The sequence below is a fragment of the Scardinius erythrophthalmus genome (genome assembly GCF_964197995.2).
Source record: "Scardinius erythrophthalmus genome assembly, chromosome: 9".
Classification (NCBI taxonomy): Eukaryota; Metazoa; Chordata; class Actinopteri; order Cypriniformes; family Leuciscidae; genus Scardinius; species Scardinius erythrophthalmus.
Window position 1 is genome coordinate 20,988,431 of NC_138229.1, and position 17,748 is coordinate 21,006,178.

Genomic DNA, 17,748 nt, shown 5'->3' on the forward strand with positions numbered 1-17,748 from the left:
GCATTGTAATTCTAAAATGTAATTTATTTTATTTATATATGTTTAAAAAGAATCTTAATGTGAATGCATATTTTAATAAACTATTTAGTTAGTACAAATTAATCTTATTATTTATTACATTTTTACAGTGTTTTTGTTTTTCCACGGTCCCCCATGCTAATGAAATGCCTTCACGGCGCTTGCGCATTGTAACTAACGTTAACTAGGAAGTGCATACGCGTTATTCTCGCGACATTTCTGCAGGTACACAAACAAGGAAGAATCTTTCAGTCGATGTTTGGTCTTTCACAAAAATGAGCGCTATAAAGTCCTGCGGGATTTTGATAAGCTTTTGCTGCATACTTACGAGCTCCTCAGCATCTTCCGAGGTCTTCGATGGTGTTTTGGGAAACACTGCGTCTTGTCATAAAACATGTCAAATGACTTACAGTTTGCACACTTATCCACGGGTGAGTTTGTTTACGAACAAAGAAACGCAATTAACATTTTCAACCATTCGTTAGTTTGTCTTCTTATGAGCTTGTGCATTGTAGCTCGTGTTTGTAAAGTTAAATAATTTGTACGTCAATAACAACGGTATAAGCGGAACTGGTCTATTTGCTTAATTTGGCCTGTTTGTTTTTGTAATAGGAGGAGGCGCTGTACGCCTGTCAGAGAGGGTGCCGTCTCTTCTCCATCTGTCAGTTTGTGGGTGACAGCAAGGACCTCAACGAAACCCAATCTGAATGCGAGTCTGGTAATATTAAAGTATTATCTGAATCCTTAAAGGATTCGCTTTGCTCTATGTTGATAACAGTGTATTTGTTATGCAACCAGTTGAGTGTGTTTGACTTCCTGCAGCCTGTCGTGAAGCCTACAGCCAATCAGATGAGCGCTACGCGTGCAATCTCGGATGCCAGAGCCAACAGCCATTTGCAGAACAAAGGATGGAGCAGGTGTGAAGAACATATTGTGAATAATTGCTTTTGATGCTCATAGTCAGTCCATGAGCAATTCTAATTGCGTGTCACCAGGGTGCTTTTTGAAGTCACTATATGTTTCTTCTTTTTATTCGGGTATGAAGTTGTTGATGATGATGCCCAGAATCCATCTCCTATACCCGCTGACTTTGGTGAGGGGTTTCTGGGAAGACATGATGAGCCAAGCCCACAGCTTCATCACCTCATCCTGGACATTTTATCTCCAGGCAGATGATGGCAAAGTAGTCATTTTCCAGGTAATGTGGTGATAATGTTATATGAAACTTTTTAAAAAATATATAATTAGACTGTATTCATAAGGAGGTACTAGTGTATAAAGCAGATATGCCCAAACCAGTTTGGCCTGCCATGCCATATCACAAGGTGGGGAAACCATTGAAGCATCTTAATTTCTAATCTATTTGTTTATTTTTCTCTTTTTTTTTTGTATTGAAATATAAGTAATATATAAGTGGATTAGATTTTTTTTTAAATTACATTTTAATATATTTGAATATAATGTTCCGCTTTATTTTTAAGCCACCAGTCTGTTGTCGATTTTGATATTTAGCCCTTCCTTCATAGTAAAAAGTTGGCATCTCTGGTATAAAGTAGTAAAGCTTATTTCTGTGCCAATGATCAATATGTGCTCTCCTCTCTTTTCTAGTCTGAGCCGCAAGTTCAGTTTATCCCTCAGTTTGAATTCCAGACAGACGAGACCGAAGAGTCACAGAGCACTTGTGAGCACTGCACATAACACGCTTATGCTTTCCGCTCTGATTAATAAGCAAGATGTGGAAAGTGTCACACTTCATAACCTTTTTATTTGTTTACATACTTTAAACCAGGATTAGGCCTTAGTTCAATTAGTTGCTTTTTTAAACATGCCTTAGAAACAAACATTACTGGTGTGCATCTTGAGACAAAACAATGGCACTGACATATGTTAAGATATGTCAGTAAAAGTTGCTTTCAGTTTAAAAAGCTCAAACATTCTTGCAATTTACCCCCGGTTTCACAGGTGTAAACCCATGTTTGAGCTGTTTTTTTACTGAAACCTACGTGTACAGATGCATGTTAATATATCAGTGCCATTGTTTTGTCTCAAGATGCACACCAGTACTGTTTTCTAAGGGTGTACTCACACTAGGCACGGTTGCCATGAACCGGGCCCGAGTACGATTGTCCCCCCTCCCCACTCCCCCTCTGGCCTGCACTCACATAGGGTTTCAGCATTCGTGCCGGAGCACGCTTACGTCATTGCAACACATTCTCACCCCAAAGCGTCACTTTCAAACAAGCTTCAATATCTGACGCTCAAAGCACCCTTTAGCGTCCATATGTGACGCTTCGGTTATGGGTAGGTTTAGGCGTCATGTAACTGACGCTTTCGAAAGTTCGTCAATATCTGACGCACAAAGCACCCTTAGCGTCAATATGAGAAGCCCTCTCACAGCCTTGCACCTCTGCCGTAGACCAAAGCGACCCTTTCCCCGCCATGTTGGTTTTGGAGCGTCGCAAAACCGTGAAGTCACGCGTCCTGTTCCGTGCTCCAGCACGGTTAGCGCTCACACTGCATGCGAACCGCGCCCGAGTCCAACTGAACCGTGCTCTGGCCCACCTCTTCCAAGCGGGCCAGGGCCGGCTAATCGAGCCGCGCCCGGGCACGGTTCGGAGCACTCACACTAGTCAAACGAACCGCGCTTTGGTGGTCAAACGCACTCGGGCACGGTTCAAACTGGCTAGTGTGAGTACACCCTAAGGGACTTAATAAAAGCTACTTAAATGTATTAATTAAACTAAGGCCTAATCCTGCTTAGTCTAAACCTTTTCTGTGAAACCAGGGGATAATATCATACTAGTTCAAAGTCACAATGTAACAGAATTAGCAGATCATTTCTTTTGTATTGTCACGTACATCGGAGTGAAATAGATTTCCAGAAAAGAAAAAAAATGTAGGTCAGGTTATATACATCAGTTGCTTGGACGGAGCCAGATCTGAATGGGAGATCACAGTCGATTGTAAGAAAGAGGTGGAGCTTAAGCTGACTAAATTATTAAAAATATGTAATCTGTAACAGAGAAAGTCCACAATAATATAACCAGAAGATCCAGTTATGGGATTTTAATTCAAAATGAAATTCAAAATGAATCCTGATTTGTGAAACCTCTTAGAAAATGTTGCAGTTCTGTTTGAAGCTGTTAGTGTCACAGAAATTACAGACTGCTCCATTAAGAAATGATGTAATGAAGTATGTAAATATGTAATGAAAGCCATGATTGGCCAGCAAAGGTCCTGACTTAAACGTGTCAGTTTCCACTACAGCCTCTCAGCATCCTTCTCTTAACCCTATAAAGCAACAGTTTTAAGGCCTCTGATTTATCAACATGATCCACTTTTTGCACACAATCTACATGTAGACTTCTGTCGTCTGATTGATAGATAATTGATAGATAGCCCCCTTCAGGTCATGGAACAGATGTCGTTTTGCTGTGAAATCTTTAATGATTTTTTTTTTTTTTATAAAGTAAATGTAAGAATAACTTTTATATTAGTAATATTTCAAGATTAACATTTACTGTACTGAAGCAACTTAGGGGGCTTTTACAATACACCATTTTCAACTAAAAATTCATTTACACGATTCATTTACATTCGTTCATTTTCACGACAATGGCGTTTTGGAGGCCTGAAAATGCGAACTTTTGAAAACGTTGTTCAAAGTGCAAGGTTTTGAAAACGGTAGCGTTATCATCTCCGTGAAAACTACTAAAACATGAATTTGTGAAAACGGTGACGTCATGCACATGCGTATTACGTGTTCAGTCTATAGGCGTGGAGTTTTTCTTTACAAAGTAACATCGCCAACGACTGGCCTGGCAGCAGAATACAGCGTTTTTACTCATTGTCGCGGATCCGTGTGAACAGGGATCGTTTTGACAATATTGATTAGGCCTTTCTGTTTTTAGTACATCGTTGTCATGTATACATACCCTTAGCTTTACTTAATTATCCATTTATTTATTTTTAGAAAAAATCATGTTAAAGTGCATGTATCAAATATGATACAACAGATATTTTGAGGAACGTTTGTTTGTTATTTTATCATCATTAAAGTGATAAGTATGAGCTCCATTTTCTCCTATATCATAATATATGAGCGATAAAAGCCTGATGGTTTAAATTTGATACTCAGCAAAAAAACATTTGTACATTGTCTAAAGGTTAAGTAAAGTTTGCTATAATATAGCACCCCTTGTTTTTTTTAATAGTTGTAGATCAGGGGATGAAAAGCCCCATCTATAAAGACTACCCAAGGAGCTTCATTCAGGAGAGAGACAGAGACATGTTCATTGATAGAAGCAACTCTGATGACGATTACAAGCTCTTCAACTGCCTTTCAAGGTTGGGCACATCTTGATCTCTTATTATTCGCAATCTGTTGGCCTTGTTGAATATAAACCTTCATGATCTTGTGTACTGGTAGGAACCCGTGGTTGCCTAGCTGGATCCTGACCACCACTCTGGTTCTGTCTGTCTTTGTTCTGATCTGGATCTGTTGTGCCACAATGTCCACTGCTGTTGAGCAGTATGTCCCTGCTGAGGTAAACTACTTCACGTTTCTTAGCCAATCACATTTCTTAGGCAATTCCATTTAACCAACTGTTCCACACATTCTCATCCTTTCAACAGAAGCTAAGCATAAATGGGGATATGGAGTACATGAAGGACACGAAACTGACCCCTTATCTGCAGTCTTCTCTAGTGATCATCAGATCTCCTGGGGTGGAGGAGCAGGAAGCGGGACCCCTTCCGTCAAAGGTCAATCTGGATCAGTCTAACATTTAGTCAATCTAACATCCAAAGGAATTGGGGTCTCATAGATTTGGTTTTCTCTGTTGAAGTTGTGATTATTGCTCTAACTCGTTTACTATGGGTTTCTCCTTTTTCAAATTTGATAAGCAGGGACTATGGGGAATATATTGTGTTGATGTTTTGGCACTTTAAAGGCATTACCTATCAAAATGAAAGCTCTGTAGGATCTCAGTTTTCCAGGTTACTACCCATTTGTAGAGATGGTTTACTTTTTTCTTTTTCTTTTTTTGAGTGTTCTCAGTGTGATCAATAACAGCTTGTGATTTGAGGCATGTGTGTTGAACAATGAAACATTAACATTTTGATTTATGCTTCAGTTGCAGTGGGTGAACATTCATTCACATCATGAAAGCCTTGTAAATGAAAATATTTTACAGCCTCAGATTTGTCATCTTGATATTAATAAACAAACCTACAAAAAGTGTTCAGTCTCTATTTTGTATTTTTTTTTTTATCAGATATCTAGTGTATCCTGTGTAATTGCAATAGCATAGTTTTTGCTGTGCATTTTGTCATTTGTTTGGACTAGTCAACAGGCATGTCAACGTCAGAAACAAAGATTATGCACAAGTGCTAATGATGTTACTTTTGTAAGGGGATAATACAGATAAAGACCCAGAACCAGATAAGATTAATGAAGACCCGGAGTCAGGTTTAAGCTATGTCATTACTTTAGGTTGAATGATTCTGATTGACTAAGAAATAGATAAACATAGTAAATTTCCACACATGTACTGATTGGCAGTAGCACATCTCCATAGTCTGTACGGCTGCCACCAGGACCCTGAGTTAGGTACGAGTGTCCCTCCGAGGTCACAAGTGTCTAGGCGCCAACATGTTGAAGAAAACAAGTCAGTCAATCTCCAATAATGCCAAACCAACAAAAATGTTAACCTGTTCCTTAACCTGTAACCAACAATACTAACTAACACACAGAGAGAGACATCGCTCCTTCAAGGTTGGATTTGGTCGGCTCTAACTATAAACAGGAGACTCTTCCCAAAACTTCAAGATAACGTTCTTTCTCTCAATGAGAGGACACTTTAATATAGAACAGTAAAGTAAATGCTAAGAAATGGTCACTTAAACTATTGGTTCCAATGACCCTTGTGACCTATAGTTGTCACGGTGAGCTAGAAGAACAGGTATATTTTTTAACACGTTGAAGACCTTTCTCAAACAAAACGAATCCATGTTTCATCTCTGGAAGCCGGGCTAATTGAGCAAGCACTGCATTCCTGGCATGGGCCAGACCTTCAGTCACCTTTAAAGAATACACGAAAATAACTTTTTTGGTAATCACACTCATATACAGTATGGTTTACAATCAAATTATTAATTAATGATCAATATTTTTCCTCTATAGTATACATTATATGTAAATCACTCATCAAATCACTCAAAAGGATATAGACATACCGAAGAGACAAGGGATTCCAGAATTTCCCCCTTCACTATCTTGGGCACTCCTGGGCCATTTATGTAGCCTTCTGAGGACCATATATTTGAATATCAGATGCAAGAAGAGTATATTGTTTTATTTTTATAAATGCTTCAAAAATGAAACCTTACAGGACACAACCTCGGGTGAGTAAATTAGCCCACGTAACGCTTTAATGACAGCTAATTGAATCTATTCTATATTCTGTATTGCTTTAAAATATTATACATTCTATTTTTCAACCAATATAGTTTATTTGATAATTATTGTTACTTTTCATACGGAGATGGTCTGATAACCCAGAGAGAACTGAAACTGAAAAGGAAGGTATAAGGCATACTTCTCTAACTGAGAGTTCCATCTCTAGACAGAATGTAAATGTATCAAGCCTAAGTACTATTTTAAGCTATTATGTTAAATACAACTACCTTTTTCAAATAAATGCTGTTGTTCTGAACTTTCTATTCATCAAAATCTCCTAAAAACTGTATCATGGTTTCCACAAAAAAAATATGAATCAGCACAACTGTTTTCAACATTGATAATACGATATAGAAAACTATGTAAATTGTAATTTCACAATATAATTGATCAAATAAATGTATCCTTGGTGGGCATAGAGACTTCTTTTAAAAATATTAAACAGCACTGCTTTGGCTGGTCTAATGAATACATCTGCATCAGAGGCTGAAAATACCAAGATTTCTGAAAATGAAGCAATGTACTAAAATAGATTATTGGACATTTTGTTTTGTTTTTGAGGTCAGATGTGTTGTCTGATAGCATTGACTCTAGGCATGTGTTCACACTACCGTTTGTCCTATTTTGTCATTTGTTTTGTTTTTTAAGGCTGGAATACACTACACAACTTTTTGTTTGCCCAAATTGCTTGGGCAATACTCCAAATTGTTGCCCTTATTTGCAGTCTGGAGTGTTCAGTTTTGAGTTGACAGATTTTTCAGAAAATTGTGACATCATTCTCAGACATGGGAATTTGTTGTGTTCAGAACGACTTGAAAGTCTGGTAGTGTTTTTAGGTGTCCATTTTTACAAAGTCAGTTAGTGTATTTTAAAACCTGTTCAGATTTTAATATTAGCAGATTTTTATAATAAAACCTGTTCAGATTGTAAAAATTGTGTAGTGTATTCCAGCTTTAACCCAAAATGGTGGTTAGTTCACCCAAAAATGAAAATTCTGTCATCATTTACTCACCCTCAAGTTGTTTCAAACCTGTATGAATTTGTTTCTTCTGTTGAACACAAAATATATTGTTAACCAGACAAATGATGGTAGCCATTGACTTCAATAATATATATATATTAGAATTTTTTTCTGGAATATTGCTCTATTTATTATACATGATCTGTCCATGCACATCATTGTTTTAAAATGCATGCCCTTGTTGTCTTTAACTCCCCCTCCTTCTAGCAGTCACATCTCTTCTCTGACGACGTGTTTACTGGAGCAAGGGTGGGGCAACCTGTCACTCAAATAACATCACAGCAATAGCAAACCTCAACCATCCAATCAACAGAGTGCTGCAGGGATAACGTATTTTTATAGGCCAAAACCCAGAAACGAGTAAACATTTTAACACTTCCGGTTCCATCGTCCTCCTGAAGTCAATGGGTTTTTTGGTTAAAGGAACACTCCACCGTTTTTTGAAATAGGGCTTATATTCACCTTCTTTCCTACATTTAGATATAGTCCCAAGTCAATATCTGCATAGGAAATTGCCTAGTGTTAATCTGCATCGCTATTTTGTACTTGTTGTGAATACGCAGGCCACAAGTAATTAGGTGGGGTTTTTTTTTATATATATATCACTTTTACTCAGGACATGCTAGCTGGCAACAAAGGATTCCATTCATTGTGCTAAGCTAAGCTCTTGTGATTTTTTTAAAAGCATTTACATGTCTTGAAAAAGGCAGTTGCTAACAAGTGGCTAAATTGGACTACAAAGGTTGTTATCTACTCACTTGTCAAAGCCTCTTTGCGTTTATAATTGTGCAAACTATTATACCTCAAACTTGCAGGGAAAATGTTCTTATAGAAAGAGTTGTCGAAGCTTAGTGATGGCGACGTTGAAGTCAAGCAGCCATGGTGTGTAGTTTATTTATAGCCTATGTTTAGCTTTTGACTTCTGCCTATTGTATTTACACTTCAAAATCCTTAAGAGTTGTGTTCATTTTTGAAGTTTACCATGATGGACAAAATATGTAAGAATTTTGTAAGTCACAGATCTTTTTTTCAACAATAATCCAAAAGCCAATTGATAAATTTGTCGAGGGAACCAGGTTGATGCTACTTTCTGGATTGGCCTACAAAAATATGTCATCCCTGCACCACTCTATTCCCCATAGACAAAATCAAGTCCCGCCCTATATATTTTTTCTAGTTCGAGAGGCCGTTGCCCGTTGCACATGGATATGCCACAATGAAGAAAAGGCTATCGCATCTTCCGTTTCATGTCGACTTTCAGTGATTTACTCAATGATTTTGTATAAATATACCCATGATTGGCAGCCAGTCAATTTGTCAGAGAAAATAAAAGATTGCAGTACAAAAATAAAAAGCAAGCTGTTTTTAATCGTAAATAATCCAAACTAAAAGCATTTCAGTGTCACGTTCCTCACAGAGGAATGCACTGCACACGTGTGTGTCCACTCAATAGCTATTTAACAGATCTAAGTCCTCCGCAGACAGAGCTGAGAAGGATTGGCGCTTTGCCACAGGAGTTGAACTTTGCTCTTCCTCTGATAGTCTCCTCTTCTTTCCCTTGTGTGCTGCTGCCACTGCTGATGAATGCGTGTTGTGTTCTGCTGTTGAGCTCAGGCCACAGAGATCAACTGTATAAAAGTGAACTGGCACAGCTTTGTCTTTGTTTGTGGTGGCACTTGTCCCAGACCAGGAGTTCAATGTCTCTCGAACAAACTTTTCTCTTCCATCTGCAATAATATAATTATTTATTAATATTATATAATACTTAATGTGTGATAAAGTGAACATGTAGCTAAAAAGACTAAACTCACAGAAACGGAGAGCATTTGTTCTTGGTTTGGAGTCTTTCTTTGGTACTTCTGAAGCTGTAATTTCCCACTGGTTTATTACCTGATTAAAAATTTGAATTTTTATACAGAGAGGGCACAGTATAAAACCTCTACCACCACAACTTTACATTCAACATTACCTATCCATCATGGATACTATATGACCTTATATGTGTTACCTGTTCAGCCCAGCCTTCTGTGTTGCAATCCGAGTGTCCAAACTCCTTCAATGGGGTCTCTGAGAGGACCATTCTCATCTTCATTCTGAAGAATCCTTTCAAAGACACATTCACCTAAAAAAGATTGTTAATAATACACAAGACCTCATTTAAAACCAGCAGTTCATACAAAGTTAATGAAACTCATAGATGTTATCTTTTTAATTGTGTTACCGTCACATTCGTCCTAGATATGTCTAGTTTCTGTAGTGCTTTAAAGCATGTTAGATATCCAAGACCTTTCTCGGTGATGGGATTCTCTGTTAAGACATAAACCGAAGTACAAGAGTGTAAATTAGCATAAAATTATGTTTTATTGTGCATAAAACACCTGAAAATAATTATGAAACACTACCTTTCAAAAGTTTAGAGACATTTCTTTCTGCTTAATATTTTTGAGGAAACCATGATACTTTTAATTAAAAGAACAGCATTTATTTGGAACAGAAACCTTTTATAGCCTTATAAATGTCTTTACTGTCACTTTTGATCAATTTAAAGGTGCACTGTGTAATATTTAGGAGGATCTGTTGACAGAAATGCAATATCATATACATAACTATGTTTCCAGTGGTGTATAAACACCTTACTTAATGAACCGTGATGTTTTTATTACCTTTAAATTACCATTTCTATCTACATACACTGCGGGTCCCCTTACATTGAAATGCACCGACATGTTTCTACAGTAGCCCTAAACGGACAAACGCGTTTCGTCACTATGTTGTTCTTTGTGCAAAGAAGCTAGCTAAAGTCAGCGAATAAAACACTGACACAATGATGAAAAAGTAACAATAATATTTGCAATAACATATCGATTTACTGAATAATTAAGTAAACCTAATTTCTTAATTTATCTTTGTAAAGAAACCTTATTGCTTAACTGTCTACTAACTCTCTGCATCGTCTGCAACTGCATCTTTTCCTGTCGGCCACCGTAACTTCTCTTGGTTGCAATTCGCAATCTCACCACTAGATGCCGCTAAAAATTACACAGTGCACCTTTAAAGCATCCTTGCTGGAAAAAAAAAAAAAAAGGATTTCTTTCAAAAAATCTTACTGACTTTTTTTGAAAGGTAGTGTCTGACTATACAAATACATTAACTAACCAGAGAGGTCCAAAAGCTGCAGGTTTTCTAGGCCTTTCTTCATCACCCTCACCGGCGCAGTCAGCCTCTGAAGGCCTGCATCAGAAAGGCAGTTTGCACCTATGAAAAGTTTCACAAGACTACAGAAAAAAAAGGAAATGTAAGGGGAAACAAGAAAGTGATTTTACTATTTATCACAAACTAGAACAAATTGAACACCCAGCAATCATTTGAAATGTTTCTTTTATTTATGCAATGTACACAATTATGTGTTATCCATACCTAACCAGAGCTTCAGAGGTTATGTATTTAAAAACCTCATGGTTGTCACCTAATCTACATCCATAGAGGTCCAGGCACTCCAGACTCTGAAACTGTCTGATCTCTTCCAACCTCTCAGGTATCAAAAGGTACCTGAAAAGACAATAATACCAAATGCTAGTTTCTGATTATAACGGGTATATAGGCCTACCTAGGCAGCATTTTGGATGTCTCTAAACCTTTCATTAGGTTTTGAGATAGTCATAATTGTTGTTTACTTCAGGGGTTTTCAAAGTAGGGCCCGCAAGGGATTGAGAAAAACAGTGTAAAGATTTAAATAATTATAATAATAATTTTAAAAAATGTATTTATCAACTTTTTATTTATCAACTCCAAATAATATTTAGACATATTTATAATATAAATTTTTCACAATTTAAATTGGGCCTTTATACAAGAAAATAAATAAATAGGTGGCTTTGAAATTTGAGGATGGGGGATTTTTGGGGTCCGTCACCGTCCGTGGCATTTAAATGTTGATTGATTGATTTTGTTGTTGTTTTTACATTTAATAGTTACCTGTTTCTCAAGCACAGAGATTTCAGCACCAGCTCTCCATAGGCCTCACAGAAGACCTGCAGTGCTCTGGGTGCAGTTTGTGGCTCAGTGAATTTGTGTCTCTCTTCGGCGGCCGAGAACAACTTATCAGCCATTTGCTCAGGAAAACCGACTAGCGAGTCCACATGCTCAATGTGGTCAGCGATGAACTGTAATGATATGTCAAATAAAGACTTCACCGTGTACCGCAGACTCCCCTCCTTGTTGTAGGTAAATATGAAGTGGTCTCTTCTCTTTGTGTGGCTGGCGGAGGGTAAAGTGTCGATGCAGAGTTGAAAAGAGAAGTCTCTGTTGAAGAGTCTGTGCTGCGGAGCATCATTCTTGTCTGCACTGACATATCGCAGTTCTCCTTTCTCCCTGACATACACAGCGCCGCAGTCCTCGCTCAGATACATCCTCCGTCCTTACCACCTCTCGACACAAACCGAGAGTTTAATGTCCAAAATATTCGGGTATACAAGGGTATACTGCCGGAAATATCGAGAAGTTTGGAAATCGTAAAGAGATTTAAAAGCGACGGGCTGTTGAAGTAACATCCCTCCTCTGTGTCGAGTTTCACGAGCATTCCAAAATAAAAGTCTTTACTGAAATCTTTACACTATGAATGTATTTAAACTCGCATTGTAACTTACTTCGCAGAAAACTGCAGTAGTTAAAAATCTTTCTTGAAGTGACTTCTGAGTCTTTTACCTTCATTCTTTATATAAGTGCCTTATAACTCTGACGTGATGCTTTCACTGAACCACAAGGTGAAAAACACCAGGTTTAAAAATAATTTGAAAGGCCTCATTATGGACCACTTTTATTTTGCTACGCGTCACTGTGATTATTTATTTCCGCGTTTCCATTTCCACAACTTCAAAGCAAAGTTTAAGCTCCTGAAACCTTTAAGAAGTTTATTTAACTCGACGACAACATTAGAAGTCTTGTTTTGCTATAACGTTACTTACATGTATGTAAAGGCATCTGAGAGACTGCAACTTCTTAAGACAATTTGTTACGTTGTTCTAACTGCAGTTTTGTGTTTCTGGTGTATAATATCCGCATACGTCTGATTGTCAACAGGTTGTACAGTTTCTCACTCCTGCTATACATGTGATCAGGACACTTCAGTTACACCAATAAGTCATCTATCGTTCATGTGGTACGTACATCTTAATACTTAAAGGGATAGTTCTGTCATCATGTTCTTTCTTCCGAGGAACACAAAAGAAACATTTTTAGGAATATTGAGAGCCTCAGTCATTATTTACATTCGTGGGAAGAAGATGCAGGGAAAGTAAATGGTGACTGAGGCTGTCAGTCCCTCACATTATGCCTAATATATCCCTTTGTGTTCCACAGAATAAATAAAGTCTGATTTAAAACAGAATGAGTAAATGATTGTCGTTTTGCTTTAACTATCCATTTAACAGCCTACAGTATCAACAATATCAACAACATAAACTAAAGCTTGTCTACTTATCGATCTTTTATTGATGCCTTCTTTCACAGAGCACATAGACCTGTGATGGCAAATACTGATTTTCATCTGGAATTTCAAGGTGAGTCCCCAAACAATTAACAACATATTTGAAAAAGCAATACCAAAAATATCACCCGAAAAAAAAATTACTAGTTATTTATTTATGAATGAAAACTGTTCATTTAGCATAATAATAGGATATTGTGGAGTCTGCCTATTGCTCTTGAAATTTATCCAAAAATATTTTCAATATTGTGCTAGAATTTGAAGATGATCAAGGATTCATTCAAAGTAACCAAGGTTCCACAACAGTGACCATCGATGACCCCATCAAATCACGAAAACAACGAAAAGCTACTGGAACTGCCCCTGAAGAAGAAGAGATTGATCCATTGGACAGCAATGACCAAACTGAGGTAAATGGAACAGAATCGTGAAAATATGACATATTCATTTCCCCAAATGAGGTATTGACTCAAAATATATGTTGCTTTGTCAAACAGCTTCTGTCAGGTGAAAAAAAAAGTGCACCTTTCTGGACGTTTGAGTTCTACCAAACATTATTCGATGTGGACAGCCATCAGGTCAGCCAGCTAAATCTTTATTGTAGGATTCACCGCTCGCACTACAGCGATTCATCGAACAGTTAAAAAGCATTCATTGTGTATTTCAGAAACACTTTTTCACACTTTCTAATCCCTTTTAAATATAGGCTAAAAGACGAATTGCTGCTGTTTTCCCCTTTTAGTTATTTAAATCCAAGCAGTACTCATGCACATGGAATGATTATTTTGTGAAGTGACTGAAAAGATGGCAACAATATGCTGTCAAGATAAGACAGAAATAACTTCTGTTTGTTTACTTATAGGTAAAGAACAGAATAATTGGTTCAATTCTGCCTTGGCCTGGGAAAAACTTTGTCGAGGTCTATTTACGGAGTAACCCGGACCTGTATGGTAAGCTAAATTAAACTAAAATTGATTGATTACAGCAAAGAGAAAGAAGTTGATTAAAACTTGAATATGTTCTAGGACCTTTCTGGATCTGTGCAACTCTTGTTTTCGCCATCGCTATTAGTGGAAACATCTCCAGTTTTCTGGTGCTCCATGGTCAGCCGGAGCACAAATATGTGCCAGACTTCAGGAAAGGTTAGAGATGTGTTGTATGAAATAATCTTGTTTTATGGCCAGGAAAATGAACAGCATTTTCTAGAGTTTCAACAAAAATATGTAACACACTGTTACATTTTTAACAGAAATGAAGAAATGAAATAGGACACGTTAATGTTTAAGATTAAATGTTTAGATACACTACCATTTCAAAGTTTGGGGTTGGTAGGTCTTTTTTAGTGTTTTTGAAAGAAGTCCCTTTAAATATGTTATATGCTAATTTGCTGCTCAAGAAACATTTCTTAATTTATCAATGTTGAAAAAAGATTTGCTGCTTAATATTTTCACAGTGACAACTTTTTTCCAGGATTCCTTCATGAATAGAAAGTAAAAAACTGCATTTATTTGAAATATTAAAATTGTCTTTATTCTCACTTCTGATCAATTTCATGCATCCTTGCTGGATAAAAGTATTCATTTCTTTCTGAAGTTTTTTTCTTAACTACACCAAACGTGTGGACAGTAGTGTATTATGCTGTGAATAGCTCTAAAGAAGAAGAAAAAAAGAATAAAGAAAGAAAATTAGCTAAATAACCCAAACAAAATAGACCCTTCGCACTCACCCTAAAAAAATTACCCTGTTTTGGTGATTGTTTTCCAGTAACCATGGCAGCCACAGCAATCTACAGCTATGCATGGTTAGTGCCTTTAGCTCTATGGGGTTTTCTCACCTGGCGAAATACGAAGATCACAAGCCTGGTGTCCTACTCCTTCATGCAGATAGTTTGTGTCTATGGTTACTCGCTCTCCATCTACATCCCCGCTGTGGTGAGTAGTACAATCATAAAATATGCATTAATATGATAATGCATTAATCTGTGCAGAATTAACGCATCTGATAGTTTGTTTTCAAGCATTCTCTGTTATTATTTTACAGATACAGTGTAACAGTTTATTTATTTGTTTGTGTGCCTTTGTGAATAACAGATACTGTGGATAATACCAAGTGAAGGGTTGAGGTGGTTCTCCATCGTGGTAGCTTTGTGTCTCTCAGGATCTGTGCTGGTAATGACTTTCTGGCCAGCCATCAGGGACGATAAACCAAGGATTACCATAGCCATTATAGCCACCATCGTGATTCTTCACGTCTTACTTGCGGTTGGTTGCAAGGTACCTTTTTTCAAGAATCCTTATACATTATAAATGAATGTGATTCTTACTATATATATATATATTATTACATAATATACATATTCAGGATGCACAACATTTAATTAAGCATATCGGGTATTTAGTTGTGCATACTCGTTTTCCCTATTTTTACATTTTAGATTACCTTCGCTGTCACATAAGTTAATTTTTTAAGCCCCTTATAATTTATTAATAATGTTAAATGTTTAATCTTTAACATATCTTTTGCAAATATCAAAATAAAATATCCATCTTTCATACTATAAATAATAATGTTGTAATGTCTAAATGGAATGATAGCATTTAAACATTTTTTATTTATTTTATTTAGACAATTTATTATAGAATTGTAAAATTGTCTATAAAATGATAATAAGTACTGGCTTGTATGTGTTTTAATATCACTGCATCCCTAATATGAATGCATATGATTATTATGTACTATTTAAAATATAGTGGATTAAACTTAACTTGATTAAAATGGCATCTTTTGAGTGCTGCAATGCTGTTATTTTATAACAGTAAAGTTTGTAGCTGTAGCGGCTCAACATCAGAACTACGGCACTGCTTTTTGTAGCGTTAAAGGATCAAACAGTATGGTGTCAAATGTATTTTCCCAGTGGAGGGTTGTGTTCTTGGAAACACAGGCAATATTGGCTGGCTTTGGAAACGTGCCAGTTTGTGAGCAGAACCATATCCTTATGGCTATCATGTGCCTTCAATTACATTCATTTAATTAGGGAATGCCATGTTAGCGGAGTTTAAGGAACAAAAGTGCTGTCAAAGTCTGAAAGATTTGTGTCCTCTCTCTTTTTTCAGGCATGTTTCTTCAGTAGGCCTACATACGAGATGGGTCCATCAGAGGATCACAATGAGCCATTGAGAACGACCAGCACTTAATCATCCACATAGGCAAACAGAATAACAGCCTTGGGTAAATACAGGACTTCAGGGATGATGTGGCACTCTCATGTTGAACTGAACTGTTTTAATAATGATGAAATGGTGTAGAAATGCCAGCACTTTTAAATGAGCCAAGTCATTTGATTGTAGCTGCTAATGGGAAAACAAGACTTTGCATTTGGCAAGATGTTAACATTAGACAAGACTTCCTGTACATAATCTGTGCTCCTTGAGAAACTGTTATTCCCCTGTAATCGCAGCTTCTCCTCTTGCCTTATTAGAGAGAATCAGGTGTCTTGATAATTCGATTGTGGGCTGTCTGGATTTCTCCATTTTATATTCTGTGAAGGTGAAGTCTTAATTTTGGTTGGTTTATGTTTGTAGGTGAGCAGCCAAACCTTGAGATAATCATCTACAACATGTTAGAAGTTTTCTGATTTGAGGTTCTGACACGTTACTGTTACAAAGCAGAGGATGTGTATATACTGTGTAGGTGTTGTTTAAATATGTATGTGATAATTGAGCTTGAGATGGTTTTCAAAAGGGTCACTCTCCTGTTTCTACCACTTTGAGACATGTACATGTACTTTAAATGTTTTAACACTTTAAAACACTAGTGTCAGCAGAAAAAAGGAATGGAAAAATAAAATAAGCTATAAATGTCCTTACCACAATACGTACTCACATTAATTGATTACATATTTAAAGTATAATGAAGTTGGAAGTCAAAGCAAGAGTTTATTTAAATATTTTTATATTTGTAACAAATCCATCTCTTTTCTTTGAACAAGATACTTGTAGACAAAATGCCTAGAACAATTAAATGTATTCCAATATGTCATGTTGAAATAAATATTTAGCAGTTTTTTCCCCCATTTAAAATGAAATGCATATAAAATACAGAACGAAGTGGCGAGCATATGTTAAGTGTATGAAGTTTTGTTTTTCCATTTATAATGTCTCAATGATTGATTGTGATATTGAGAGCCAAGTGGTTTTGGTGCAGATCATAGAATTTCATTCTGATCATCATCAAGATTCACAAACAAAGGTTTATTGTCATAGATAACATCTATCTTGTCTTTGATGTCAGGATTTGATACAGTGCAAAGTTTCGTATATCTCCGAGTACCATCAGGAGTGCACTTTTAACCTTCGTTCATCACTGTCAATAGATTAATTAAATTTATATTTTTTTTAAACTTGGCACTGGCATTATGAAATGGCTGAGCTACATTTTCCAAATTAACAAAATAGAAAATTTGTGTCACTTGACACGGTGCCAATGTGCGGTGTGTGTGTCCTAATTAATGGTCATTCTAGCCTTAGCTTAGAGTTACACCGAAGCTGCCTCCCAAACCTATAACCTTTGGAGGAATGTCAGCTTCACAAGTCACTGTTTCCCTTTACACAGTGGATTAAAAATAAGGAGGCTTTATTTCTGAATTCACAGGTATCTGCTGACATTGTTATTTTAATGACATGCAAATGGAAATCCTATTTAAAGAGACTTTGACCTGACGACCTGTATCAAGGAACATGCATTTTCAATATTGCATTTAAGACT

At 36.7% G+C, this 17,748-nt stretch overlaps 3 protein-coding genes across 4 annotated transcripts; 2 read left to right on the forward strand and 1 right to left on the reverse strand.

The window, feature by feature from the left end:
- The first annotated feature begins 188 nt into the window (after positions 1-188).
- tmem59 (transmembrane protein 59) lies at positions 189-5,260 on the forward strand. Its single transcript, XM_081375285.1, has 8 exons — positions 189-449; positions 631-736; positions 841-935; positions 1,064-1,216; positions 1,627-1,699; positions 4,233-4,365; positions 4,448-4,565; positions 4,654-5,260. The coding sequence occupies exons 1-8, from the start codon at positions 294-296 to the stop codon at positions 4,807-4,809; spliced, it is 990 nt and encodes a 329-aa protein (XP_081231411.1). The 5' UTR covers positions 189-293; the 3' UTR covers positions 4,810-5,260.
- A 3,336-nt stretch (positions 5,261-8,596) lies between these two features.
- On the reverse strand, positions 8,597-12,652 carry lrrc42 (leucine rich repeat containing 42). Its single transcript, XM_081373409.1, has 7 exons — positions 11,475-12,652; positions 10,917-11,048; positions 10,656-10,774; positions 9,721-9,806; positions 9,508-9,621; positions 9,311-9,389; positions 8,597-9,226 (listed from the first exon to the last, which is right to left on the reverse strand). The coding sequence occupies exons 1-7, from the start codon at positions 11,906-11,908 to the stop codon at positions 8,946-8,948; spliced, it is 1,245 nt and encodes a 414-aa protein (XP_081229535.1). The 5' UTR covers positions 11,909-12,652; the 3' UTR covers positions 8,597-8,945.
- yipf1 (Yip1 domain family, member 1) lies at positions 11,390-17,740 on the forward strand. 2 transcript variants are annotated; one of them, XM_081373411.1, is made up of 10 exons: positions 11,390-11,723; positions 12,579-12,657; positions 13,008-13,057; positions 13,240-13,394; positions 13,482-13,562; positions 13,847-13,934; positions 14,010-14,126; positions 14,749-14,915; positions 15,075-15,257; positions 16,098-17,101. In XM_081373411.1, the coding sequence occupies exons 3-10, from the start codon at positions 13,024-13,026 to the stop codon at positions 16,176-16,178; spliced, it is 906 nt and encodes a 301-aa protein (XP_081229537.1). In that variant the 5' UTR covers positions 11,390-11,723; positions 12,579-12,657; positions 13,008-13,023; the 3' UTR covers positions 16,179-17,101. The 2 variants fall into 2 exon arrangements, with proteins under 2 accessions (XP_081229537.1, XP_081229536.1); XM_081373410.1 differs by lacking the exon at positions 11,390-11,723 and adding an exon at positions 12,307-12,465 and having other exon boundaries at positions 16,098-17,740.
- Positions 17,741-17,748: the final 8 nt, after the last annotated feature.